The sequence below is a fragment of the Anopheles stephensi genome, chromosome 3 (genome assembly GCF_013141755.1).
Source record: "Anopheles stephensi strain Indian chromosome 3, UCI_ANSTEP_V1.0, whole genome shotgun sequence".
In the NCBI taxonomy this organism is placed as follows: domain Eukaryota; kingdom Metazoa; phylum Arthropoda; class Insecta; order Diptera; family Culicidae; genus Anopheles; species Anopheles stephensi.
In genome coordinates this window covers 67,259,928-67,287,301 of record NC_050203.1, presented here as the reverse complement: position 1 = coordinate 67,287,301, position 27,374 = coordinate 67,259,928, and the positions used below count along the sequence as shown (strand labels likewise).

The window sequence follows — 27,374 nt, the reverse complement described above, 5'->3', positions numbered from 1 at the left end:
ATTCGTGTTTCTGAAGCCGACCGCCGTGAACGTATGCCGTCGAGTGAAGGGTACGCGCGTAGTGAACAGCAAAGGTACGCCGCATGCACGCGTCCGAGTGATCGTAGTGAAGCAGTTTTTGGTATGGCACACGCGGTCTGAACCCGAAATGGGCTTCAAACTTCCGCAATAGCAGGGTGCGATCGTAAGAGGTGCAGATCACATTGAGGTGCATTTTTGTTTTTGTTGGTGTGGAATTCAATTTTGGTGCTGTGCCGTCAAACGGAAGTAAAGTGGCCGAAAGGTGTAAAGCTCCCGGTCAGCCTGAGTCAACTCGGCCGGGGCGGGATTATATCGGTGGGGCGCGCAGGAGGATTTAATTGTAAAATCGATGTGTCATCATTAAGTTTGCGATCGCGTGAAGGAATGTGTGGTCGCCAATTTCCATGCGATTTTGTGCTGCCGAGTGTGTGTGTATGTGGAGGTGAACAGTGTGTGTATGCGTCCTACTTTGTATGCGGGAATGCGAGAATAAGTGTCTAATCGGAAGACTCAGCACTAGGCGTTGCTGAGGTCCCCCCGCCACGAGCTGGGCAAACCGTTTACGGCACTGAAATTGTGAAGTAACGCGCCGAAGCTGCCCAATTTGACAGCTATTAGCGAATTTTGGCGCAGGTCACGTTTTGTGTTTTGCTGTGCCACTTTTCCCCAAGCTGGCGGGCCAATTGTGTATGTTTTCCGTTGATGTGATGTGTTTGTGCGGTCTTCCGTTGTGGTCTTTATTGCAACGCTATTGTGTTGATGCTCCGTGCTGCTGCTGCTGCTGATCATAAGCCCGCATTTTATGACATAACGAATTGCTGATTCCGTGCTGATAGAATCGATCGATAAGTTAGTTTGGAGAGGCACAGATTCGGGATCGGGAATCACACCCGGCAAAAAGGAAGCCATCCATCCCGACCCGGACCCATAGTGTGGTTACCTGCGAGATAACGTTACTTTGGGTCTTCTTCGATGCGTGCTACCTGTTGATGCTGTTCTCGGCTGGATAATAACACAAGTCCCCGGGACCCATTCTTCACACACACACGGCTCATTCAACTCCGGAGACTTTGGGACATCGAGCAAAACCGTAATCTTCTTAAAGGTCTTCGACCAACACCGAAAAAAGGGCAGGCTATAAGACAAGGTAAGGAAAGAAGAGTTTCAGGGAGGCCAACAAAAAAAAAACCGTAACAAGAACTATCGCCGATCTCCTATCGGACATCATCTCCGGAAACATGGCTAGACCGGCAACGAAGATACGGCGAGATCTTGTTCGATTCTAATTATATCTCACCATCGGGCGGTAGTACGCAAGATACGTATCGTGGCGGTTGTGTTCATAATTTACACACTTCCTGCCACCTCAGTTAGCATCCACGATAGAGTGAGTCCGGAGAGACGAATATGACGCAGCGGAACCAGGGATCCACGTGTGATTTATCGATCGTGATGATTTGTACCGCTAAGAGCGAAGCAGCATCAGCACCGTCTAAATGGGCAAGCTAATGGGCTAATAGGCCGCATATAGCCACCGCACCTCAGAAACTCGTTCCCGAGTCGAGTCGGTTGCCCTTGACCGTGTGTCCCTGCGCGGGGACGTACGTGTACTGCTAAAATATGCATTATTTCCACCACGAACGGCTGCAGGGAGCGCTAATGGCAAAACAATTAGCAATTCATATGTGGAAAGACGCGAGCACAAACCGTGCGGTATCGCACCGAATGGCTTATGATTCATGTGTGACTTAAACATGTAAGCAGCGAAAAAAAATATTGCAGTGAGCTCGTAAGTTCGCTTAACCACCGTAAACACTTGTGCTTGTTGTCGTCGATGTTCGGTGGCGTCTTGTCGAGGCTCGATTCAACGATAGGCAGTACAGGTAGAGTAGCTCTCGGAGGTTACAAGCGATACAAGTGTTTTTCTCGTGATTCATCAGTCCCGGCATCCCGTAAAAATAGCTTGACTCAGTATTTGATGAATGAGTTATAGAAGTAGTAGTAATGCCGTTTCCAGAGAACGGTGGAATTTTTGAAGGTCAAATTAGCGAGCTCGGAGAAGGTTCGCGAGGTGGGCTTTAACCAGTAAAGTTTTCTGTCCAAAAAGCTGGCACCCAAATCCTTTAGCTGTTTAAATAATCCACTAGATTAGTGAGTCAACCGGTGCGCAACGAGCATAATTAACAACTGTATTAAATTGGATCAATATTTACCACACACGCAGGCAGCTCAATTAGCTTCCCCAAAATGTAGCTTTCCAAGAATGGGGTGAAAACACAATCGGACTTTCAATTTCTGCACCAGGCACAACTGGAGTGCCATACAACAATAATGTTTTGAGCAATTTTTTTTATTTATGTTGTCGATTTGAATAGTGCAGTGCAATGCAGAGCAAACCACCGGCAAACGAGTCAGCACAAATCCGGCTGTTCCGAGCGAAACAATCAGAACTCTCATGTCGGCTGACAGGCGAGGCGAGTCGGTCTGTCAACGGTGTCGGTTTAGCGGTTTCAGAATTTGTATCGGAAAATTAATGCTCTGCTAAATCAGCATTATATCGCGAGCTTTTGAGCTTACGAGTAATTGTGTTGGCTTTATGCGACCGGGTCCCGCCCCGGGTCGGCCCTGTATCACTTGACAGGTTGGATGGTTATCAGTTACAACGACCTTATCATGTCTCCGTACACTCTGAACACGCGATGTTCGATGGGAAGGGTAGAATCTTTTGCAAACATACGCACTCGATGTTCCAGAATCCCACCGCTGTCTGGACTCTGCTGATGAGCTTATCGGAGTGCAAAAACCACCATCACCTTTTCCTGGTGGGAGTTCCTCGTGGCGGCTAGCGGCGACTAACTCTTCCCCCCAAAAAAAACTCAATTGCACAACGAGCGCACCAGTTTCCGAATGAAGTGTGAAACCTTTACGATGGCAGGCAGTTTCGGGCTGTTTTTGATAAGATAGTGCAGTTTGAAGCAGTAATTCGTGTCAGGGGTAAAAACAGCTTCTCTACCGTATCGGGTTGATGGTGGAGCGTTGTTTTGGAGTGTTCATGTACGGCGGTTTGTATCACCTTGTCAAGGAGGTTATCGTTCGGGTCCGTCGATGAAGCCATCGCCGTTTCGCACCTGGGCTGAGCACCATCCCTGCTTGATAATAGCCCCATCACGGCAGGGAAGTAGGAAAAAAGTAAACGACTTCAACAATGCCATAAACGGCGCAAGAGGTTCTCCCTTTTCCCTTAACGGCGGTGGCAGCTGTAACCGTGCACTGTGAAGGGGCTGGTCAAGGTTGCTGTCGGTGGCATCTCCTTACCGAAAACAGTAATCACGACTACGGTCTGCAGGACGCGTACACACCGGAGGTCATCGTTTGCGGTGGAAGCTGGCGCGTATGTAATGCATAATTCAGTGCCGGAGATGCCACCTCCTGCGCGGTTCTGTGAACTGAGCATATGCTGTAGTAAATGAGAACACGGCGATGACTATCGTCGATGTTTGATGATATTTATTAGCGATCGTGCACTGCTGATGTCCAGGTGTGGACGAGCGCGTCTGAACCGCGTTCGGAATCTGAAAGTACAGCATTCCAAGATCTTCAATGTTGGAAGCGATCACACAAAAAAAAAAACTAGCTTCTCCGTACATATTAATTAAATTGTATTGGGTTGTGTCTTTTTTTCCCCTCATCGCTCAAGAGGTTTCTATGGAAGCCAGCACCACACACACAGAAATAAGCGCGTCACCTACAGTAACGGAGGTAATACCCGTCCGTACATCTGCTTCTGTTCCGCCGATGGTGCCGCCTCAGTGCGCATGTAACCGTACACGAAGGGCTACGATCGCTATCCGCCCTAAGGGATGCGCACATCTGTACGCGTGCCATACGCGCTGCACGTTTCCGGCCGATAGAAGCCACCGGTCCGAGGGGCTGATCGTGTAGCGTGTGGCACCATATGTGCAAGTCCTTACCAGTTTTCCACACTGAGGTCCTTTTTGGGGTTGGCGTGTCGGCGGAGTGGGATATATTTAGAACTGAGAACTCACCCCCCCTCATGGTGAGTGCTTTCATGTGTAGGTGGGCGCATGAGGGTGCATTTTTGACAGTTACAATAGTGAGCGCGTCCTGCTGTCATCACTGGCGGTGGAGGGACTTTATGGTAGCGATGCGGGACCTCGGTACGCTATCGGAGCGTTGTTACAGCTGTCGAGTGGAAACCGTTTGTGGTCCCTAGATCATAAACCACCATCATGGAACGCATCTTCTTTTTTGAATATTCCGTTCTCCATTCTCTATTCCTTCTTTTTTAAATGCTTTTTCTGTTACGTCAATGAATTTGCATAGCTCCAGCTTCGGTTACTTTTCTTCTGTTTATTCATTACACATCGATCGCCAGCGAGGTTGTTCATTTGTCACATTTATTGACCCCATTACGTAGCTAGCGTAGGGAGGCCTCAATTCGATAGGTGAGAAAATATAGTAAGAACTTCCCAAACATCGTTCGCCGGTCGGGTTTTTTTTGGGGGGCGAACATGCTTTGAGGTTGTTTCCGTTGCCGCTCGATCGAACTGTGTCAAGGTGGGAAGATGGGCGCGTGCTTCAATGTCTGCCAGGCTCGTTTATCTCAAGGCTGGATTGTGGCTAAAAGCAAAATATGGTTAAATGATAAATGTTTGGTTATTAACGTGGTGACAACACACCGACCACATCGCACCACGGTGGCTCGTTAGTGCAGCGGTTGCAGCAAAGGCCGTGGTGATTTGCATTCGTCGATTATATTTAAACAATGTGCCTCATCGATCGATTGCGAACCGATCGCTTATCAATGGGGCAGTCCGAAAAAGGAAGGTTCGTAATTATGACGTGGAACATTGTTGAGGGAGGAGGGACAAAGATCATAATCATAATTTTTACTCGGGTCGAGATGTAGGCGCAACGACGCAATATGATTGAGCATCACATTTGGTAATAAATTGTGAAAGTGGGTGCTTCATGTCATTGAGGTCGCTTTTTATAAATAACGATGGTTGGAACGAATATAAATACTAATTTGATGAGATTAAAATAACAACTTGTAGAGGTTCATAGCTATATTTCAGAGATATGAGACGCACGTCATCTATCCGGCTCTTCAAGTAGTATCAAGTATTCTCGTTAAGTAAGAAGCTCTGTCTCTGAATCTATCTGAGCAATTAAGGGCATGCCTTTAAAGCAATAACATCAACTCATTAATTACATATTGTGCTCAATCTTTCTTATCAAAAATACTACATAATAGTACGATGATGCTTCGATAAGAAAAACTTTCCAATCAGGAACACAAGAACAAGTAAAAAGCAGATTCTTCTCAGCGATACGATGCTACCTTAACTGTCTACCGTTCCATTCCACTCTTACGGCGGGTTTTTTCCCCCATTTTCATAATCAGAATTATCGTCTCAGATGCGCTTCAATTAATTACGGCAACGATTATGAAACTCAACTCTCGGCGAGCCAGCTGGCGTGATGAAATTTGTAGCAAATTCTTCTCAACCTTTTCGCTGCTCCATCGTTGCTTCGTATCGCGCATCGGCGATCAGAACGATGCTCGAGCCCTTTCTCCCGCAGTGCGCAGCAAACTTCCGATTAGCGGTGCTTTCCCAAAAAAAAAACCAGTGAGGCCCCCAAACAGCCCGCATCTTCCATCGTGACAGCTCCGGTAGGCTAAAACAGACCTTCCACACCAGACAGGACCGATTTTTAATTCATTACGTACCATTAGTATGTAAATGGTTTCTGACCAGTTTGGGGCAGTTCGGTTCGGCTTTCATCTTGATTCCTCCTGCCCTCCAAACTGCAATCAATATATACATGCTGGATAGTGAATGGTTATTGTGATGAGGGCGAGTCGCGAAGGTAAACGCATTTTTACTCCCCAAACGATCGTGCACGGCGAGATCGTCGCGTAAGTCGAGAAGTCGGGGTGCCGAATTGGATGGATCCCATTCGGGGTGGATAGCATAGGAGATAGTTTTTCGTAATCGGAACGGAACGCGCCACAACGCGGGACCGCGTCCGCATTGCATAATTAAAGCCCGATCGCTAGAATGTGTTACGGCAAAGGTCGAAGAAAGCTATCGACTCGGCTTCGGTCGCGCGGCAAGAACGCGAAGTAAGCTCGGCCGTTTGACAAAACAAATATGGTTTGTCTACAAGCTGTACGGCAGCATAACGTGACCAGCCTAGCCATTAGCTGCGCACGGTTGATGGAACGATACCGATACTATGGCCAAAGATATCTGGCAGGGTCTAGACCAGTTACCACCACCCGCCGGTCGCTGACGGGCGACAACGGCGCAAAACCATCATCGGGATCGGTCAGTGTCAGTCGTTACGGAGCCATCGCGTCTGTCCCCGCAGGGTTGGCGACATATTTATTACCTCAAAGTCGATCGTACGCTTCTATTGTGATCCCTTAGCTTCCCTCCGGGGGACTCGATGACTCTGTGCCGTAACTGTACATTGTTAATTTTAATATTTTATTTGAGCAAAATCCCGTTTGCCCTCCAGTACCCTAAAGCTATTTCGGAACCATGTTTAGATCGAATTGTTTGTTTTGTTTAAAGGTATGATGGGTATAATGATAATAATCGTAAGTTCTATGAGCCACATAGACTAGAGCTTTTAAATCATGGTGTCTTAGATCTCTTCTAAATGAGAGATAGCTTGATAAACTGAAACTCTACTTAAGAATGTCTAAAGTTCTTTATGCTAATTCTGTCGCTAAATTCGTGTTTAATAACATAACATCAAGAGTTAGTATAGGATGAAGTTATGAAACCGTATCTTGCAATTAGTACCCATTTGTATGTCGTCAAAGATCAGCTGGTCTTTTGAACCACATCAAGACAACGCTGTGCACTAGCTTTGAATTCACCCAAAGACCTGCCTCTTGTCCATATTGACCATATTCCAAGGTACACAAATAGGGGTGTGTGCTCATATTGACCCGCAGCATTAGGTCATTTGTTTGGATTTACCAACACAATTGCGCTACCTTTGTTACGTTATCGGTCGTTGAGAGCCAACGGGCAACCGGGCCCCGGTCTGATAATGAACGGCCCGCGTCACAAGACGCTGGGATCAATGTCACCTGAACGGCAAGATGCCGTTGAACCCCATGATGTGTACGTGTGCTTTAAAAAGTTTTCTTACCACCCATGCACACAAGCATAGCACCGTGCAGCTCCTTCAAATCCCCTAATAAAGCCTTCAACACGAGAACAACGCAAGTTTTAGTTGACAGTTTCCGTGGAGGAGGCGTTTTGTACGAGCGGTGTGTGTTTACCCTTTTTGAATGGTTGATTTTTGATGGCAGCGGGAAGAGTGGTGTGTGGAGAGCAGCTTCCACTCCACGCAAGTCCAGCTCCACGTCCCCGGCTCCCTGTACAACAAAATTTGAATAATCTGTCAGTGGGGAATTAAAATTAGCTGATCACTTGTCGCGAGTTCTGAGACAAGACCCCTCCCTGTCCAGGCATCCCTGTCACATCCAGCCCGTCAGTAGGTACCAGAGCCGAGTTCGTGGCGTTAGAATAATGGGAGAGGTAACAAATAGAGAGAAAGGAGGTAGAAGCAAAATACACGCCGGCCTAGAATGGGGTGGGCCATGCTTCACGAGCAATCCGATCACGTACCAAAGGCTGCAAAGCAATTCTCGTCTATAACCTATGGTTAGAATTTTAAACATCTCGTCGTGCGTGCCCTGCCAGCATTTTATAGACCGGACCGCTTTTTTCAATGAACCAGCTTGACATGGTGTTGTTATTATGAGGCAATAGATTTTTTTTTTAGTTCGGTGTGTAACTAGACAACTGGGCAGCTGGGTACCGGGGAAAAGGTTTGGGGTTTTGGGGGGAAATTGGTCGATTTGTTAAACGCCACAATAGTCCTCATCGAGTGCGTGAGCCATAAACGTGACCAGGATTGTTTGGGTAGATTCCTGAGCGTGGATGTTGATTTGCAGCATAAAACAATTGAGGTTAGAATTTCGGTATAACAATAAACGATTGGTGGCTTTGGTGGTATTTTATTAGCTGCTGCGTGATAAGTGGCGTTACAGTGAGAGCCAATTGGAGCAGATGAACTTGGAGCTGAGTTGTTCAAATTTCTACGCATCCATCACTATAAACCACTCAAACACGAACGGAAAAAGTCATTGCAGACTTGTAAATTTAATTACCATTACCATCGATTGTGCTAATCTTCCCTCCCGGACAATCGTGCTGTTTAAAATTCCTGCAATGAAAATATTGATTGACGTGCAAGTACTGTATGCAAATATGGCTAATCGTTGAATTAGCTGTGTTAGCATTTTTTCGTACCGTTCGTGCGTGGGCTTTCCTTCCCTAACGGTTCCCGCTCATCTGGCTTCTCAGAACCTTGGATATCGGTTCCCGTTGAACGAAAAATAAACGGCACACGAAACATAAGCCATTCTAAACACGTTGCTCCGGAGCTGCAAAATGGGGCGATGAGAATGAGATCTCCTATCCTTTTAAGCAGCCGTGCCCATGTGCGCTGGAATGCTGTGTGTATGCATCGCCTTACCGTCCGCAACATCCGCAAGTCACATTTCAAGAGGCATCACAGCCCAACGAACCGTCTCGCTAAACAATTAACGAAAGGAAAGAAAGGTCTTCCCCGAGCCGGTAGGTAGACACGGCAGAAGGCAACGGAATGCTCTTTTGCGGGCGTTGCATTCCGTTCTTCGCGAGTTGTTCTCGCGGCAGTGATCGCTTGGTAAGACCGAAGATGTTTCTCTGCTGCGTGGAGAATGGAGAGCACTCGGTGAATAGGAACCCCCCCTGTTTGCTGGAGGTGATGTTTCTAGCTCGGTTTCAATTTTTATGTGTACCGTTTAAGGCCTCTCGAGCACTCCGTACGCCGCGATCGTTCGTCAAGCGGCACGATACGCTGATCGATGATGGATAACTGTTACGAGATCCGAGGAGCCCGAGCAAAGGTTTGGGTCGCTCTGCCCGAGCTCGGCGATGACTTGCGGTGGGCACAAATTTCGGGACATCTTCGAGCGAGCTTGCAGAATTTTAACCAGCCAAGACGGAGCTCCGTACCCAGCTCCGAGCGAGATGGAGTGCGAGAGGATCAACAGTTAGCCTTCCTCATCCCACCGAAAAGAACAAAAGTCTTCAACTCTTTCGAAACAAACCATCACCTGTAGGCATTGTTGGGTGGTGTGCCCTATGGACGAGCTTTTCCTCGGTACTTATGCTGTCGAGATTGGAATGTACGCCGTACGCCTGGAACGATCCCCCCCATAGGTTTGTGTGTGTATTAGTCGTTACGGAGCAAAATTACCCATCGGTACCTATTGGGCTATGGGTTCTCGATGTCTGAAGTGCCGGCAGCGATCCAAAGGCAAATCCGTCCGAATGGCGCATATCGTCCAATGTGGCGTGGTAACTTCCCGGTGATTAGAGGAGCCGTTCGTCAGCGGTTTCGGCACTGTGGTGCGCAAAATTTCCTCACACCCTCCCCCCCTCCTTCGGTAACGGCACTTCGAGCCGAAGGAATTAAAAGTGGTTTATGTCGACTGGCGGCCGGGTCGTCAAGTGTGGAGGGCCCCGATGAGTGATAGCGCCTAATGATATAACACCGGGTCCGACCGGTCACAAAGCAGCAGGCGAAGCTGGAGGGCTATTAGCGTGTCGTGTACCTTCTGGAAGCACTGGCAGAAGTTGGCACGATTTCTGGATACCGATAGGGGCACCGGAGTTGGAGTAGGGTAGATCAGGAAAAAAAAAATACGAAAGAATTCCTTTCGTCGGCAGAATCGTTTGTGCGGGTCGTGTTTGAGAGCGTGTGGCGAGAGCTTCGGAGATCGAGCAACGGAACGCTTCAGGACACTGCGGTGAAATGGATGTCACGGCACGTGTAGGTCAGGTCTTTAAAAGACCAATTTCGATCGCTACAAATCGTGAGCATTAAATTCTTTCCGGTGGACGTGTTTCGGTGCGCCCGGGTGGGAAAAAAGAAGGTTCCGCACCTTTGTCAAGCCTTGGATTATTTAGATTGATTTCGATTGAATCGTCGGGATTCGCGCGGCTCCGGCACACTACACAGCGAGAGCGTGTGCTGGAGTGTGTCCCTTCCGGGAATGGACCAGCAGCAGCAGCAGCAGCAAAAAAAGGAGTCCAAAACAACTTCACAGCTGTTCCGGAGAGAGTAATTAATAGATCGAGATCAAAGTCGTTGGGCCCGTTGTTGCTTCGCTTCAACCGTGCCATCTGGACAGCTCGGCGAACCTTCACGGAAAACTCCATCCCCGTGGCCTCGCCGAGAAAGCACCTGGTGGTAGGAGAGTAGGCAAACGACAGAACGTTTGCGAAGTAGCGCCGGATCGCCGGACGCCTAAATTGCCGGACGAAAGGTTGGAATTTGTCGCAGTGTCGTGTCGGACTGGGGCGCCCTTTGCTAAGGTAATTGGCAATTGGTTCCGCGAAACATCGCTTCCTACAGTGGAGTGGTAGGCTTGTGTGTGTTCGTGTTGTTGTTTTTGTTTTGCTTCTGTGTGTCGTTTGTTTTGTACTGCGAGTAGTTCAATGTGAATCGTCTGAAAGGTGACATGTTTGCTTTAATTAGTTCGTACAGATTTGGATGCAATTATACGGCTAATAGTTTTGTGCGCGCCGGAGTTCTAACGAAACTGTGTTTATTGCACGACTTGAAATTGGTAAATCATTGGGACGCTTTTATCGGAATCGCTGATGGATTATTGACGGAAATAATTAAAATTATGAAGTTTTTGGAATCCCTTCTTCATGATGATTTGTGATGCATTATAGATTTGGTGGAAATAGCGACCAAGTGGACCATTTCAAAGAATCGATGTTGCAAATGAGTATTTCAATTATAATTTCATCAGAATGGAAATTTCAACTAGATTCTCCAAAATTTGGACTAGATGTATATAAATTAAGGTTCTATTCTATGGAATTCTATAAAAATGATCGAACTGAAGAGAGCTTCGGTTCCTTTATTCCAAGTTCAGCGATTGAACATTATCAATTGAAACCTGAAACTTTGGAAGCGTAAATAAGTTAACGTTGAGTTTAATGGCGTTACAATATTGTTTAAGCACCATAGATCGATTAGTCTCCCAGAAGACAATATACTCCATTTTTATCATCCTAGTTAAGTTTTCGAAGTACGAATAATAGAACCAAAAGTTCTCCATCTGCATGTAACGTCCTATTTATTCTCCAGGAAAAAAGAAAACTTCCCCACAAAGTAAACATTCTATCTCCGGGTTTTTCAATGACCGACTTTGACCGTTTGAAGCTTTTGCAATACTTTCTCCCATTAGGTACGGAGAATTTCCTTCGCCACCAATCATTTGGTCCCTTCGAAGTACACCCAACGGCCCATCATCATCCGACCATCAATACGGTGTGATCGGATGGGACGGTGCACGATAACGATAAATATGCATATCCTTCCATTCACTGATTCCGCTTGCACCGAGTCGATGATTGGTTGCAGTCAAGTTGCTGCTCCAGATACACAATCACTGTTCGTGCTTTCACCTGCCTCGAAGAAAAGGTGTAATGAATGCGCCACACCTCTCCAGGAAGCCATTGCACCCGGTCCGATCTTTGGCGGGTCTTCGGCGGATGGTGGCAATGGTGGTTTGTTTTTATTGACCCGGACACGGTGGCGCTTTCATTGCACCGCGTTCGCTGGTGCAATTAGACACTTGGAACGTGCCGGCGTCGACGAACTAAAGTGGAGCGCCATTTTATTATCAGGAAATAAGCGTGATGGATCCCGCTTATATGGCGGTTCGGTAGGTTCTTAAATCCGAAACTGCTACGAACGCGCAGAACAAAGTTTAGATTGGCGCCCGAGTTTCGTTGGCCAGAAATTATTTACGACAATCGTTATTCATTACCTCATTCGAATGGGGTTTGAGTCGTTCCGGAGAACTTATTCCGTGAAGCATTGCGGATTCCTCATTGATATTCACGCGGGCTGGGAGCTGGGGAATGAATATTTATGCTATTCATATTGGTGCGGCGCAGATTTTGGATGCATCCGAGTGGACCCGGGCGGACTTTGTGTGACCACGAATCATAAATGGATAGCTAGTTCATATTCTAGGTGGTGGAAAGAAAATTCATCCACCTCGCCCAGTAACAGGTTCTGCCGAGCTGTCGATCAACAGCAATGACCCGCGGAGTGATGAAGTACTGTGCCGAGTGAACGATGATGACGAGCCGTTCCGGCATGCTCGGCACGTAGTCCCAGGCACCCGAGACGGTGGCCAGAACGGTGGAAGTCAACGATAGAAGTGCTTCGAAAAAGGCGGCATCGTGGAGTCGAGTAGTATATTTACTGTGAACCGCAAACGTGCCGGAGTTCGCCATCGCTGTTCAATTAATTGGTTGGTGGCTTAGTGGTGGGGCAATGATTTAGGCAGTACAGTAACTGTACCCTGTTCGATCTCTGGCGCCGGTGCTGGGTGCGGTTGATGGTAATGACATTTCTAATTACTAATTACCATATCGAACTCGCTGGAAGCAGTGCGAGCAATGGTGGGGCTGGAAGCTCTTACAGGATAATGTTTCACCGAAGAAACGTCACCGACAAAACATTTCTCGCCTGTATGGCAATGGGTGATTGGGTGAAGTTGGGGCATGCGAACTTTTCCAACAACTTTCAAGGTCCCTTCCCCCCCCCCCCCCCCGCTGGTGGCAATTGAAAGTGAAGCTTATGAAACTTAAGCGAAATCGGGGATGATGATGTTGTGAGGCATCATAAGGAGTTAGAGAAGCGCGTCAAGAGTGGTGGAGCAAAGATATTGAAGTTTTTGCTCAGGGCGGGTCGCCCAAATTCCTGAGTGAGTAACAACGATCGCGGGGGGATTTTCGATGGCAGAGATTTCCCAGCAAGGGCTGGGTAAATGGTATAGTGAGCTGTAAACGCGAAAGGAATTTTAACTGCGGCAGATCTTTAACATACGATACTGAAGTACGAGATGACGCTCGTACTAATAATCCTATTAGCAAATTATCGTCCATAGTGCTACCAGGCTACCCCGGCAGAGAATGTCCTGGAGGATAATTAAGCAATGGCAGGAAAGTTCCAGCACATCTAACTCATCAGCGCCAAGTCCAACTGATTATGTGTAAATTGTAGCTCTGTGACTGGATTGGAAGTAATGTACAAATGGCATGATAATGGTGTTCGGACTTTGTCTCGAGATGCTGATTATGTTGGTATCGAAATGTAACTATTGTTAGAACTCACTCACGCAACTTTGGCAACCCAATGGAGCTCGTTTGGCGTCCAGGCATCCTAGCCGTGTCCAAGATGTCCATCAACGGCGAAACCCATTTGCCAAAACTCATTTCGATCATCGTGCGTCCCACGCAGTGCCCTGTCAGCTGCAGTTTGACATTGAAAGCATTGTTTTGACAGTTAGTAGCAAAAGTTTAGCCTATTCTGAGTGTGCAGGCGAAAAGGTGAAAAGTTTACGGTTGGATTCGGTCTGACTCATTGAGGTTGTTAGGGGAATGGTCTGGCGCGGTTTGTGTTAATCATTCACCACCAACTTTGTAGCACTCGCGCACTCGATAAGCTTTCGATGGGTTGGGTTTTTGTTTGAAGTTCGATGGGGGGAATGGGCTACCCCCCTTTTTATTTTGTTTCCCCTATTTAGCCTAACGACGCAGTACCGACAACAACGCCTGCAACCTACCGCATAAAGTGTCATTAATCGATTCGTAGTACAGCGAGCGATTAAGTACGTCGCTTCCGTAAATGGCATTGGAGGAGAACTTTGACGATCGGTTTGAGCTGTAAAGGAAAAGCAACAAACTGCAACTAACAACATCCGCACACGTTCGCTCGAGGCGCAGGAATTCTGAGCTGGTCCGGGGAACTCTACGCGATTGTTGCTGCTGATGATGATGGAAACTTTTCTACGCCAGTAGCTAAATGGCTTGCAGGGTTGCCATAAGGGCTAACAAAGGGTCTCTCGTTTGTCGCAGCTGCATAATAGTGCCGCTGTCCTTTACCGGAATCAGCATCAGCAGAAGCAGCAGCAGCAAAACCATGACTCATACAACGAGTGTTCCTATTAGACGACCGTCTTTTCCAATTGAAACATGCACTTGCGAATGCAATTGTTCGTGGTTGGAGGTTTCACCAGCAGTGGTGGAAGGAATGTGTGCGCTCACATTCTTTGCCGACTAGTTTGTTGTGATGCTTCGGTGTATCAATAGAAAGGGGGTGATGCTTCTGAGAAGAAGAATGCAACACCCTTTCCCGTGTCACGGTTTCACGACGTCGGAAGCGAAAAGGCGTTGGTCGCGTCAACCGGATCGAATGTCGACCGGTCGGAAAACGCTTTGAAATTCCAGCAGTGGCGGGATGGAGGAAGAATTTTTCTCGACTCTAAGGTTCTGGGAAGTGTTGCTGCTGTTGTTGTTGTTGGGGGCTGCTCTGCCACTAACCCGTTGACACTGGAGCGCATCGAGTGCTGATGGAGCGTGGAATCGATTGCGCCTTCCGTACGATCTCGAGAGCTTCACTTTCGCTTCCGGGAATATGTCTGTCTGTTTAGCTACACACGCCACACGTAAGGTGGAAATGAAGCAGAAGACGATGCTGGCTAGATAGCGCTCCATACAGTTACCCCAGGGGCGTTTCTGTCTCGCAAAGGTGTCGGCATGATGCGTAGTTTATTGGGATCATTTGTGGGATGGTTGGTGGTGCGTTAAGGTGGTGTAGGAAATTGGTGATTTGCAACTTCGCACATGGCTGGAAGTGCTCGACTCTCGTCGACAACTTCCAGCGAGTGAATGGTAGCGAAAGTAAGAAGGAATGTTTTATGTTATTGTATTGAAGAGTATTGATCCACCAGCATTAACTAATCGGTTACGCTTAACGTTCCGGACGGGATGGCTGAAAATGGTGCTAACAGTAATACAATTTTCACTCATCGCTTTTCATCTGTAATCAGTCTTATCATTACATTAGTTTGGTTCTCCGTGATAAAATTACTGATAATCTTCCTGACTTTTTTGTACAACTCTTTCCAACTGACTAAGGCTGGTAAGTGGTGTAATTTTTTGTCATAAATCTTAATTTGGGATTACCTGGAATGGATGTTGCAGTGCTCTGATTTTTTTCACAGAAGGACCCTCCAATATTTGTTTCCTTCTCGAGAATCGATTATCTATGATAAGGGTACTATGAAGACGTGCTTTATGACTAGATCTGCGAAAGGCGTTTGAATCTGATGTTAGTATTAAAAATGCCTGAAAACCTTCATATTGAATATTCAAGCAAAAAAGGATTGCATAGACTGGCATTCAACCTTTTAGGCAACTGAGGACAAACGATTTCGACTTGGAATTTTTTTTCTTCTTATGTGACTCTACAACCTCGAGAGGTCTCCGTCTGCCATTTCTATCCATTTCTTTGGCTTGACTTTTCCCTGTAGCTGATTTGATCTCGGGTCCTGTCGTGTGAAGACTGGTGCCGCTTTCGCGTCGGCTACCGAACCGCCACTGCTAAAAAAATCTTTAATAACTGGCGCTTTCTAGCACTGATTTGCTACATGGTGTCATTGTGAGAAAGATTGAAACCTTCGTCCACTGATCCCTCATGGAGTAAGATTCTGTTAAAGCAGTTTAACGCAACAGGATTTCCTTGACTGGATCTAAGCTTGGACAACAAATGTTCAATAACCGACGCTTTCGAGCAAAATCACGATACTGTTCCCTACGATGAGAACTTTTGAAGCTTTTGGATTACTGTACAATAATCACCGCAACAGTCAAACCCTATCAGGATATGGTTCAACTATTTAATCACTCTAACCTACTTCAAGCAAAATGATTGTATTGATCTTCTCTTGGTAACAAATATCGAAAAGCTTAACTGAAGCTAACTTATGATGCTCTGATAGATCTGATGTATCTGGTGAAGATGCGATATTGACATAAACATCAACAGTAGCAATTCTAAGGCAGACTGAAGTTCTGCGAGCATCTGCTGACGTTTCTCCATTTTAATTTGATGTCCCAACGGCAGCAGTTTTGCACATTTATTTCCATTTAAAATGTCAAAAGAATCCAACGGAAATAAATACCATTTCATTAACAGCTACTGTGTCGAATCGATCGCTGCAACATCGCTGCGTTCTGCTCTAGAAATCATTGCAAAATAAATCGTCCTCTGTTCCCGGCCATACGCTCAAAAAAAGAAAGGAAACGAGAGAAGGTCTCAAAAACGAAATAATCAGCTGTGCTTCTTTTAAAGAACGGTTCCATGCCATGCTGACTTGCTGGCTTCACTTCCGCTTCTGCAGGCGACGTCCTGATCGTGCTCACCTGGTCTCGTTCTGCTGCAGACTTGCGGGCACGGTAAAAGTCGTTAGCTAGAGCGCCACCCCTCTTACCTTTGTGGCAAAAATAAACCACTTCCAAACCCGGGGGTTCGGTTCGATGGGGTAGGGAAAGAGAGAGAGAGGGACAGAGAGAGAGAGAGAGAAAGAAAAAATCCAAATTCATGAAGCAGTAACGCACCGAGATTAATATCGAGTCTCAGAAAATCCAGCCCATACACACATATGCTTTGTATGTGTAATCAAAAAAGGAAGAATGAGAGGGAAACAAATACGTCCGTGTTTCCCTTTGCACGGTTTTCCGCTGGTCCCTTGCGTAATTAAATCGCGGCTGTGTCGAGACCCCGGGTAAGCAGTGAGGGACCCCGTGCTTGATCGTTCTGCTTGCGCAAGCGAAAGGGAAACACACGTTACAATCAACACACACACACCCTCAGGGACGCATACTGTACTGCAAGGATATGAGGACGCATTTCGTCCTGCATCCTTGGCGTGCTATTCACAGGGCAACAACAAGAGGGATGGAAGAACAGGGGACGGCTGCAACATCTGCTCGTCTGCTATGACCGTTGGAAAGCGTCGTACAGCTTGCCTGGCGATGCAGGACGCGCGTCTGCTCCTATCAAACGATCGGCAATACTTGCAACTACCGAACGAAAAAAGAAAAAAACATTCTGGTGCATGCGAGAGTGAAAATTTCAGTTTAAAATTTCCTCTGCCCGATAGCGGAAGCGTGTTTTGCTGTGGTGTCGCTAGCGTTAGTTAAGGTAAAAGAAGCTTAATTTAATCGTGTGGTCGTGGGTGTTGGGATGTAAATTGTTGCAAAATTTATCTGTAAGTTAATGGAACCTGTGGAAAGGATGTCCCGATGTCACGATGTTAAGTTATTCGTTACACAAGTAAAGGACAAATGCTGCAAAAACAATATTCGGGTGGTCTGGTAGCGAGTGTCTTGTAACACGCGATGTTAAATGTGAACAATTTATCACCCAAAAGATAAACCACAGTGTTGCGGAATTGAATTAGAAAAAAGGTGGATTCTTGTTGGGAACACCCGCAAGATCGCACGAAAACTGTACGCCGGAATGCAAATTCACATCGAGCTTCGCAATGGAAATGGGGCGGTATCTTGCCATGCATCTTGCCGCCACGAAGGATTCGAACGGCGTACGCGCGTCTGTGGTTGTTTCGGATAAATTATTCCCGTTGCAAACGGGACCACCAAGGGTAGCGTTCTGTACGCTGCAGAAGACTCAAGAAGCGCGCGTACTAACTCGCCAAGTGAATCGCGAACCCGCGCTGCCGTGGAGTGTAACGCAAACAACGGACGCACACAATGGGGCGGTTTTCTGAAGCGGTTTTGCCCGCCCGGAAGTGTTTGCCTTCCAAATGTTTGTCCGATCGGCGAGTGTTCCGGTTGCGGAGTGGCTGCCCGATTCGGAGGCGTTGATATGTTTGCGCTTCGGCTAAACCGGTGCGGTGGGCTAAGGTTTGATATTTGCAATCCTTTACCCGTGGGCGGCAGCAGGAGTGAAATTAAATTAATCTCACTCGTACACCGGCACCGGGCACTGCGGACTGTTTGGGAGGGCGTTTGCTGTTGTAATTGTTGATGCGAGAGTAGGAGCCTTTTGCGAGTGTGTTCGAGGAAGTCTTGACCGTTATCAAGAGATGGCCAAGATTTTATTCGACATTTCATGTTAGAAGTCTCATGTCCCAATTATAATCCTACTGTTGCGCTTCCATTGCAGATGTCACGTTCCAACTTTGCGCGCTCACAAAGCAAAGTTTGGTTCGGCAATGAACCGGACAGCGGACCGTACGGTGGCTTCCGGCCCTACGGCTACCATCTTCACAGTGGACCAATGTCGCGGCCCACCTATCCCGCCTTTCACGATCTGGAGGAGGAGGACGAGCTGATCGAAGAGCAGCAAACGAGTGCGAAAAGTCCCCCGAGCGCCAACAGCTGGGCCGAAACGAACCGCCAGGGAAGCCCGGCCAGTCACAAAAGTCAGGTAAGCATTCCTTACACACGCGGAGAAGCTGCAATAGCGCTTATTTTATTTATTTATACGGTTTTTTCTACCTAATATCCAAAAGGACTCAGGGTTTTCGGACACGGAAACATCCCTGAATGCGGGCGGCGGTAGTCTGGCGAAGCGGGGCAACATAAACGATAGCCAGTCGTCCTCTTCCGGGGACGACAAGCTTACACCAAAGAGAACCGCAAACGAGGAACTGTTTGCACGGTCACCATCCCTCAACAGTAGTGCACCGACCCCTCCAACAGTCATCCGGAGGCCTGCAGCAGTAGAGGTCGGCGAGAAAGCTCCGGCAGGACGTCGGCTGTCGTACGGTGATCCGACCGGTGACGTACAACCACCCGACAGTCCACGTAATGTGTCACTGAAGAGGGGCCGTGTCATTACGAAAAACAGTCGCGTGAAGCGCAATCTCAGTGAGCAGTTAAGCAATTCGTGTGAGGAGATGATCTCATTGGACAGCAGCGAGCTGTCGAACATTCTTAATCGAACGATACACGAAGGTGCCGAACCGGTGTCCGAATCGGATGCCAATAATAACGCGATCAAGGGTGGTGAGCCGGTAGAGCTCCCGACGTACTCCGAACTTTATCCGTCCCGCGGTACCTCGACGCCTATCCGTGGACAGTCGAAGCTGTACCGATCGTTACCACTGTCACCGAGCCAGCGGGCTGCACCACCTATCCGGCCCGTCGTGGCACCCTCGGGGACGGACAATTTCTACGACGAGCCCAGCAATACCAACTCAAGCACGGTGAGTGATGCTGGGCTGTATTACACGATCTACGACAATCCGCTGCTGAATGGACATCAGCCGGCGGTACAGGGTTGGCTGGATGGGTTGCGATTCTCGTGCCAAAGTGAAGTAATGTCGATACTGCAAACCAAATCCATTGCGACCGAAGCGGGACGATCGCTCAAACTAACGTCGACGGTGGCGGTGAAGATATTGCGCCATCTGCAGGGTAAGGTAGCCACACTTCAGGGAACGTTCGAGCGGGTGGAGAAACTGTTTGCCGCTATCAGAAAGTACCAAACACAGCAGGAAAGCAACGGTGATCACGAGGAGGACGAGGAGGATGAGAAGGAAATCTACCAGAAGGTGGCACCGTTTGTCCATGGACTTGCGACCGATATCGATGTGTTCCTGCGGAAACAGCAAGGAACGGATTACTTCGGACGGGAAGCTTCCGAGCGCGAGGATCGAAGAAAGTTCGCGGAAAATGCTCGTTCGTTAGCGGACATGCTGGCGGATCTACGAGCAGCCGCCTCGAGTACGGACACGTTCGACTACCGGTCCGTGGAAGAGGAGATCCAGATCGTGAAACGCTACTTCCTCATTACGGTGCGATTGATCTTCAAGCACCTCGTAAGGGTAATTGTGGACGCTGTCGAAGGTGCCCGCTGTGAGCTGATCCTGCGCTCCAATCTCAGCTACGTCGCCAGTCTCTCCAACCTGGACTACGGTGGACTGGCCTCACTGAACGACGCATTCATAGCGAATGGGACGGTTCGGGTGTTGCTGTTGGTGTGCGTCGAATCGAAGCTTTCGTCCGTCCGTGCACTTGCCCTGAGGGCGCTGGCGACCGTCTGCTCGACGACGGAAACAATACGCCAGCTGGAAAGGGCCAACGGACTGGAGGTACTGCGCGATATCCTAGCAGCGGGTGATGCGGACCGGACCGAGCCGGAGCTGCGGGAGGCGGTGTCGGTGTTGACGCAGATTACTGCACCTTGGCACGGTGAGGAACATCGGCTCGAGGGATTGAAGCAGTACGTCCATGCCATCGTCGAAGCAATCACCGGTAAGCAAGCCTCTTCACTGACTCCACGTAAGGTTGATTTGGACAGGGCGTCGCCAAGATTGGCACGTGGCAGATTATAAAACTATTTTTGGAATGAAGATTTTGTCTCCATGCTGCCGAGGACCGTGTTGTGCATCTGACATTGACACTTGCCTGCTGCCATGTTGACTGGCTAACAATCTGCCTGGGATGGCAAAATATGCTTCCAATTCCAAGAATGGAGGCCCTATTGTGACTTTTATCTGTCGAATGAAAATTCCTCACGTGTGGAATGTCTCCCTGTCCTTTGGTGTGTTAGACCTGGAATGGGAAGCTTTTTGGATGAATTTTGTTATTAAAAATTGTTAGCAAATTCAATTTTACATCTTTAAGATAACGAAAACTACCAGCCTGGGACAGATTTTCGCAAAGTATTTTTAATAACTCAACACTTACCGATGGCAATAACCGTCCGTAACCAAAGCCGCAAACCGTGTCCGGCACAATGCCGGCAAGTTGGTGTGATTTATGTGCAAAACTTTCACCATTATCGTAACCATTTGCATTTCATTTGCGAGTTCTTGCTGAAAAGTGCTTCTTAAGATCGTCTGGCCCGTGAAGCTTGTGGTCGAATGTAGTTTCCTTCGTGACGCAACATACAAGACTTTAATGAAGATCGACAGCACAAGGTTGCTGATGTAGCAGTTTACAAGCCACAAGCAAAAGCTGCACACATTGCCCTTGCCCTTTCGCTAGCGGACCATATCGTTGTAAATTCGTAATTAGAAGAATTAGTGTTTACGGGTGAAAAAGCGGATGGTAAAGCAGGGGTAAAGTAATTGCCGGATAAAAAGTTCGCTTAACAAGACTAGCCTTTCTAGCACTAGCTTTCTTGGTCAGAAAATTGCACCGGCGGTGTGGTTTTCCCACTGCATCCCGCTGGTTGGGTTGGAAGAAAACGTCGGTATTAATTTCTATTTTATTTCCTTCTTTCTTACCGCTGTGTCATCACCGCTCACTGTATGCTGCACGGGGGAAATTGAATGGACCCTCCCCATCCATCCGGCAGAGATCATCGTGAAGACAAACTGCTGCCAAACGTTGCTGCTCTGCTCGGCCAGCCTGAACAACATGACGCGCATCGAACCGACGGCCGTGTACTCGGTGATGTCCCAGGATACGGTCGACAAGCTGAGAATGGCCACGGAACAGCGTGGCCCCGGTGCATCCATCTTTCTCTACGTAAGTACGAATGAAGCGGGCTACGGGTCGGTATAAAGCGGAGTAAACAGCTTCATCTGTTACATCTCCCCCCCGATTCCGGGGGAAAGCGTTTAGTGGATCTAGTTCATCATCATCATTCTTTTGCGCTGTAACGACGCTGCACACGCTGTTAAATGCAATAAAGGACAAACGATGCGTAACACGTCGCAGCAGCATGTCACACAGGGTGATGCACGGCACGTGGTGGACTCTCATACGGTGACTAAAAAGCCACCAATCCATAAGAACCACGGCGTTCAAAAACTAGCGCACGATACGGCTTTTGTCCTACCGGCTGATTGAACCAATCAATCGATGCGGTGAGACGGCTCCGTACTTTTCGTCCTGGTTTGATACAATTTATCGTGCCTGCAAACTGTACAGCCTCTCTCTCACATTCACCATGTGTGAAATATTGCGCCCGAGCAGCTGAAGGACACGAATTGATGGATTACCCGTAGCCCGGCCCGGTTGTCCTATTGCGAAAGGTGTTATCCGGCGATTTCCCCGGGATCGTCAAATCGGATAGCCGTGATACGGCACGACACGAAAGGATACATATTGGCGTGAATTGATTCGTTTTTGATGAGATGACATTAATCCGATGGGAAACCGGGTTTACCATGTGACACCACTGCTAGATACTAATCGTGATCCGTTTTTCTTTCTGTTTTCCACCCTCTCCGTGCGTTCAGGAACAATTCACCTCGACGCTGTACAACATGTCCGCCAACTGGAAGTGCCATCATCATCTCACCCATCGGCCCCTGCTCACCTTTCTCGTGACGGTGCTCGGCCAAAAGTTCTACGACCGGCTGCCGAGCGGTGTACAGTCCGAGGCTCAGCGTAAGACGATTCGAAACATTCTTCACGTGCTGTCGCGATTACTGTCCGGCGGTAGCCTATCGTCTGGCACATCGCTCGAACTAATCGAGACAACGATTGGGCCCGTGTTGGCACGCATCGAACGGACGCTGGACGGGCGGAGCGAGCATTATCAGGACATTACCTACGTCAGCCGACGGTGTAACGAAAGCCTGGCCACACGGCCGTCACACTTGAAGGATGGGTCGGTCGAAGGTGGACAGCAGACGGGGAACGTTCAGACAGCGGCAGCACCTCACATTACCCGGCTCACCATCCACCGGGATCCGGTGAATGGGCCGGTGATGGTGCTGGACAAAAACCGACAGGAGAGCTACGTCTGAAGGCGATTGAATTATTACGTCAGGCCGACCTGTAGCCGAGCTACGGCGAGTGGCAAAGAAACCAACGAATGCTTGTGCCATAGAGTGAACGAATGGTTTTCGAAACGAAACGAACGAATCCTGGACGTGCCTTCGAGAATGGCCATTAGAATGCCTGTGTAGAATGCCTGGGCATGGGATGTTTAGAGCTTGAACGAAAGGGAAGACGCAGTAGGACGCGAAACTGTATTTATGTATCTGTATGTATAGCTTCTGTTTCTTGGTATACGTGTGACACTAGAGGATCTAATATATATTCGAATGTGCTCAATTGTTGTTATTTATCCTCCCAATTCCGTAGCTCGTAAGGGAAGCAAAAACAAACCCCAGATGTATGTATTATAAGCGAAAAGTGAATACACCGATGAACGAAACGATGAACTAAACGAGAAGAAAAACGCTTGAAATCGAAGTCTCTTATTCTTACTAGCACCGTATGAAAAGACAGTTTTATCAAGGAACAAATTGAAAGTCTGTGTGAGAAAGTGGGCATTGAGACGAGTCGAGATCGAGAAATCCAATTTCCAGCGAAACATCTTGCACGCATACTCATACTGTTTGACATATTCATGAGGGACTTGATCAAACACGAAGGACGGTCAAATGTAAGGCATTCGAAGCTGTAACGGCCTAATGTGTGGCTAATATGAGCTATGCATATTTTAATGCCGAGGAAAAAAGGACATAATTCAATGGAATTGATAATGTCTACTACGGTAAGGAAGGATGTTTAACGGATCGGTTGGACCGGATTGGGGAATTAACATATTGACTCAATAATGTCTTGCCTGTCTTAGCAGAAGAACACCTATCTGTCTGGGTGGTACTTTATGGTCCAAAAACAGAATTAGATTAGGCTCGGTTCCATGGAGGCTTCGGTAAGCTTTATTTTAAGCCTCCGTAACTTGTCGAACTGATTTCACCGAACCTTCCTCCTCCGGTTTATGCTTGTTAAGCAATTCGATTCGATTTTTAACCTATTTGATTACGTCATCCATGTGTATGTGTGCAGGACGCACAAAAAGGACAGTTCTCTAAGCTCTCCCCAGTGGCATGGAGATACAGGAAAAACAGTGTTCCATAGACCCTTGTTGCTCTGGGTTGCATTTTCAGATTTCGGGTGGTAAATCAGGAAATGGGCTCAAGAATGTCATCCCCGTAGCAGCTGTTGTTCGCTTGCTCGTTGTCGGGCAGCGTGTGTCGTCTTTAGATGTCTCGTTGTCCCGAACAGCTTCCGGCTGTTCGAGTGAGTATAATTCTTCGAACGAAAGCCAATCAGCACTCGAATAACAAAACCGATTTTTCTTCGAGCACATTAGGAGGGAGCTGGACCCGTCCAGTCCAGTTTGTTTGGTCACCGGGTTTATCCAGCAGCTTTATGAATGTTTTGCTAGCCAATGTTGTTTTGGTTAGTCGAATTTCTATACCTCCGACACGTAATGGCCGCAATGCCAGCAGTGTGCGTGTGTGCTGGTGGGGAAGAAAAACTATGGCAAAAGGATCGAAAGAAATATAATGCAGAGGGCTTCCGGGTGACCGACCCCAGCTCCATTTTTCCTGCTTTCCAAGAATGTACTAAACGCACTGGAAAATTATTAGTTTTATTCCTTCGAAGGGAAAGTGCCGGGGATGATGGTATATTATTGCAGAGAATTTTATGGCCCAAATGAAATATTGTTGTGTGGGGCAGTGGAACGTACTTTAAACTATTCGATGACGAAGCATGTTAAGGGTTTTATTGGAAAACAATAATTCTTAACATTTGTTTACAAAAATTATCTTAAACTTAAACAATTTAAAATCAAACTAACGGTGTGCAACCTATTATAATGTCCCAAAACGCGTGTTCAGAAGGGATGTGTAATGTGCATTGCATACATTTAGGGGCAAACGTTGTTTTGGGCCACTAATTTTCTTCTTCGTCAGAATTTCCGTTTATTTGTCGATTTTTCACGTAAATAAGAATTATTTACGAATCTTACATGTTTTGTTGACAATAATAAAAAAGGTTTTTTTCGTTTTATAACTGGATAAAATAAGAATATTGGAGCAGCACCATCAAGATATGAAAACAAGTGAAACAAAAGTCAGTTACTTGTCTTTTGCAATTTCTACCGTGACCTTTACGAGCTTGTTTGTTACATTTGACATTGAATTTCGTTGAACTGGTATTATTGTTGCATACAAACCACACTTTTCTCTAGACACACGAAAATCAGCTCCACAATCGATTGGAATTAATGAGCACGAAAAACAACAATAAAAGAGAGGATAAAACATACCCCAAACAGTGCTGCATGTTCTTCGGAACTCGTTACCCTTGTCGCCTAACGAATTCGGAGAAAATCAAACATTCTTTGTAATTAATTTGGTACAGTTGGAGCTGCAGCAACCGGGTAGGTTGGTGTTGAAATCGTACAAAACGCAACGACTTAAACCAATTTGTTGTGCACAATTGGTAAAATTATTACATCAAAACCTGAGAAGTGCTACTGCACACCATTTGCCACCCGGCAACTTTACCGATTACGTTGATTGTAATTGATTTTACGTCGCTGCTCCCTTTTTTTTCGCTCGGAACACAATGGCACTTCCAGTCAGCTAAAGGGAAAAATGGAATCAAAATGGCTCACTGGAAAACAGTTTACAGCTCGTGAAGTTGGACAATGGTTGAGACCTTTTTTTTCTTTTCGTCCTAGCTTTCCTACCAAAACTACTAGCCGACTGCTTGTGTCGTTTCGATCGGGTCCAGATTTCATTTACACCACACCCAAGTCCGAGGCGCAAGCAAGTGGCTGCAGTAAGAAACCAAGTAACAACATTAGGTGTTGTGAGCAAAAGAGAACGAATAAAGTTGGCTCTTATGAAAAACCCTACCCCCCATGTTTTTCCACCTTTCGCAACCGCTATTTTTGTGTCCTTTTTTACTTGTTTTTGAACGGACATTTCTCTCACGAATTGAGGTGAGTAATTGAGAGATTAAGGACACTCGAGGAAGGGTTTTTTTTGGAGGAGGAAAGGACCTTCAATGTGCAGTTGCTGATGCTTTCGGGTCGCACAGGTAGAAAACTTTACCGAAAGGCTAGGTTTGGAAAGTGCGGGAACGGTATGAAATTAAATTAATTTAAAACTAGCACCAAACTTACTCCTTTACGCTGCTTTTTTGGAGGGGCGGGCGCATTAGGTGCCATTCTGACAATGCGGCAAAAGTTTGCGAAAAGTGATCGATTAATATAAATTAATTAAGACTTGTGCTGCAGCATCGCATTACACTTCTTTGGCAGTGTTTGTGTACAATGGTGAATTGCAATGAGTAGTGGAAAAAGGTTGAAAACCTAACCGGTACTACCTTAAAGGAATAGGATTTAGAATAGTTGGTTCGCTTTAATGGAACAAAATTGATGACTGATGTGTATGACAAACTAAAGATTCAACTTAAAGGTGAGATTTGATTTGAGAAAATATATTAAAATTTTATTAAACACCATCATGCATAAAAGAGCTCCAAAATAGTTTCTCGTTGGTAAATGTTTATCTCTTTACCTTGTTAAATAATACTTGATAATACTGGTCATAAATTCTCAGAGGTAATATGGGGAAATTAAGAAGGTTATATTAGCTATTTAGAACAATATGAAAGCTCTATTTGTTTGCGTGTTGGAAAACGGTCCTATGACAACGCCTTTATTCGGTTGGCACCCATCCAATTGCAAAACGTCGGGCAACGAACACTAAATGTTTCGAAAGACACTGAACGGTTCAGACAACTGAAAAGCGAGTTTGTTCCTCATTTTTTTGTTATGACATAATTCACTTCAAATAAATCAACGCACAGCTAAGGAACGCAACCAAGGGATGTAATTCAATTCGATTTGCTTTCGCTGCAAAGACCAGTACTCATAATGAATTTGGATCATCAGACCGAACTCACCCGGGATAAGGTGCCCTTTCACGGTTTGGAGAAGGAAATGTCTCCAAAACTATCGTGAATTGTATTAATTTTTGTAATTTAGTTTTAAGCAATACGGCCAATAAAAAATTTTCAAAATGAATTTTTATCATCAATTGTTCAATATAAAAAAATAGTTTGAGCTATGGGTAGAAATTCTAAAAAATCATATAAAAGTTTAAAACAGAACTGATATAGGACAACCTGAGGAATTCATTGGATAAGATCAATGGTCAATGGTCAATAGAAGACGAAATGGAAAATGATAGCATCCAATTTTTCTTTAATTAGCAGTCATTAACCCCTCATAATTTTGAGAAATTTTTGCTAGCTGAAAAAATCATCAAAGTATTTGTGTGAATAATACGGCGTCATGCCGTAATACTGGAATTATAAATAAATAAATAAGTATTTGTGTGATGGAACATCAACAACTAAAAAACATTTTTAATTTTTTTTTGGTTTAAATCCCAATTTTATACAACTCAATAATTCTAATACTATTCCTGGAGCATAGATGCTTCGTTCATAGATGTAAGTCGTGAATATACTATTTTTGTCACAAATTACCTGTTTTACCGAATATTTCTCGATTTGTCGATCTGCTTGGATAGATTCTCAAGGCATCATAAAAATAAGTTACACCCATGTAAA

The 27,374-nt window shown here is 46.5% G+C and overlaps 1 protein-coding gene across 2 annotated transcripts; it reads left to right on the top strand.

The window, feature by feature from the left end:
• LOC118511781 lies at window positions 1-23,178 on the top strand. Of its 2 annotated transcripts, none has more exons than XM_036055290.1 (5): window positions 1-1,168; window positions 18,187-18,450; window positions 18,536-20,282; window positions 21,331-21,503; window positions 22,220-23,178. In XM_036055290.1, the coding sequence occupies exons 2-5, from the start codon at window positions 18,187-18,189 to the stop codon at window positions 22,730-22,732; spliced, it is 2,697 nt and encodes an 898-aa protein (XP_035911183.1). In that variant the 5' UTR covers window positions 1-1,168; the 3' UTR covers window positions 22,733-23,178. The 2 variants fall into 2 exon arrangements, with proteins under 2 accessions (XP_035911183.1, XP_035911184.1); XM_036055291.1 differs by lacking the exon at window positions 1-1,168 and adding an exon at window positions 17,094-17,202.
• Window positions 23,179-27,374: the final 4,196 nt, after the last annotated feature.

What these genes read in the sequence shown, in the direction of transcription:
- LOC118511781 (XM_036055290.1), top strand. Translation starts at nt 18,187, where the DNA reads ATGTCACGTTCCAACTTTGCGCGCTCACAAAGCAAAGTTTGGTTCGGC. An exon ending in CGGCCAGTCACAAAAGTCAG is followed by an intron (nt 18,451 to 18,535) that starts GTAAGCATTCCT and finishes AATATCCAAAAG; the next exon opens with GACTCAGGGTTTTCGGACAC. An exon ending in GTGCATCCATCTTTCTCTAC is followed by an intron (nt 21,504 to 22,219) that starts GTAAGTACGAAT and finishes CCGTGCGTTCAG; the next exon opens with GAACAATTCACCTCGACGCT.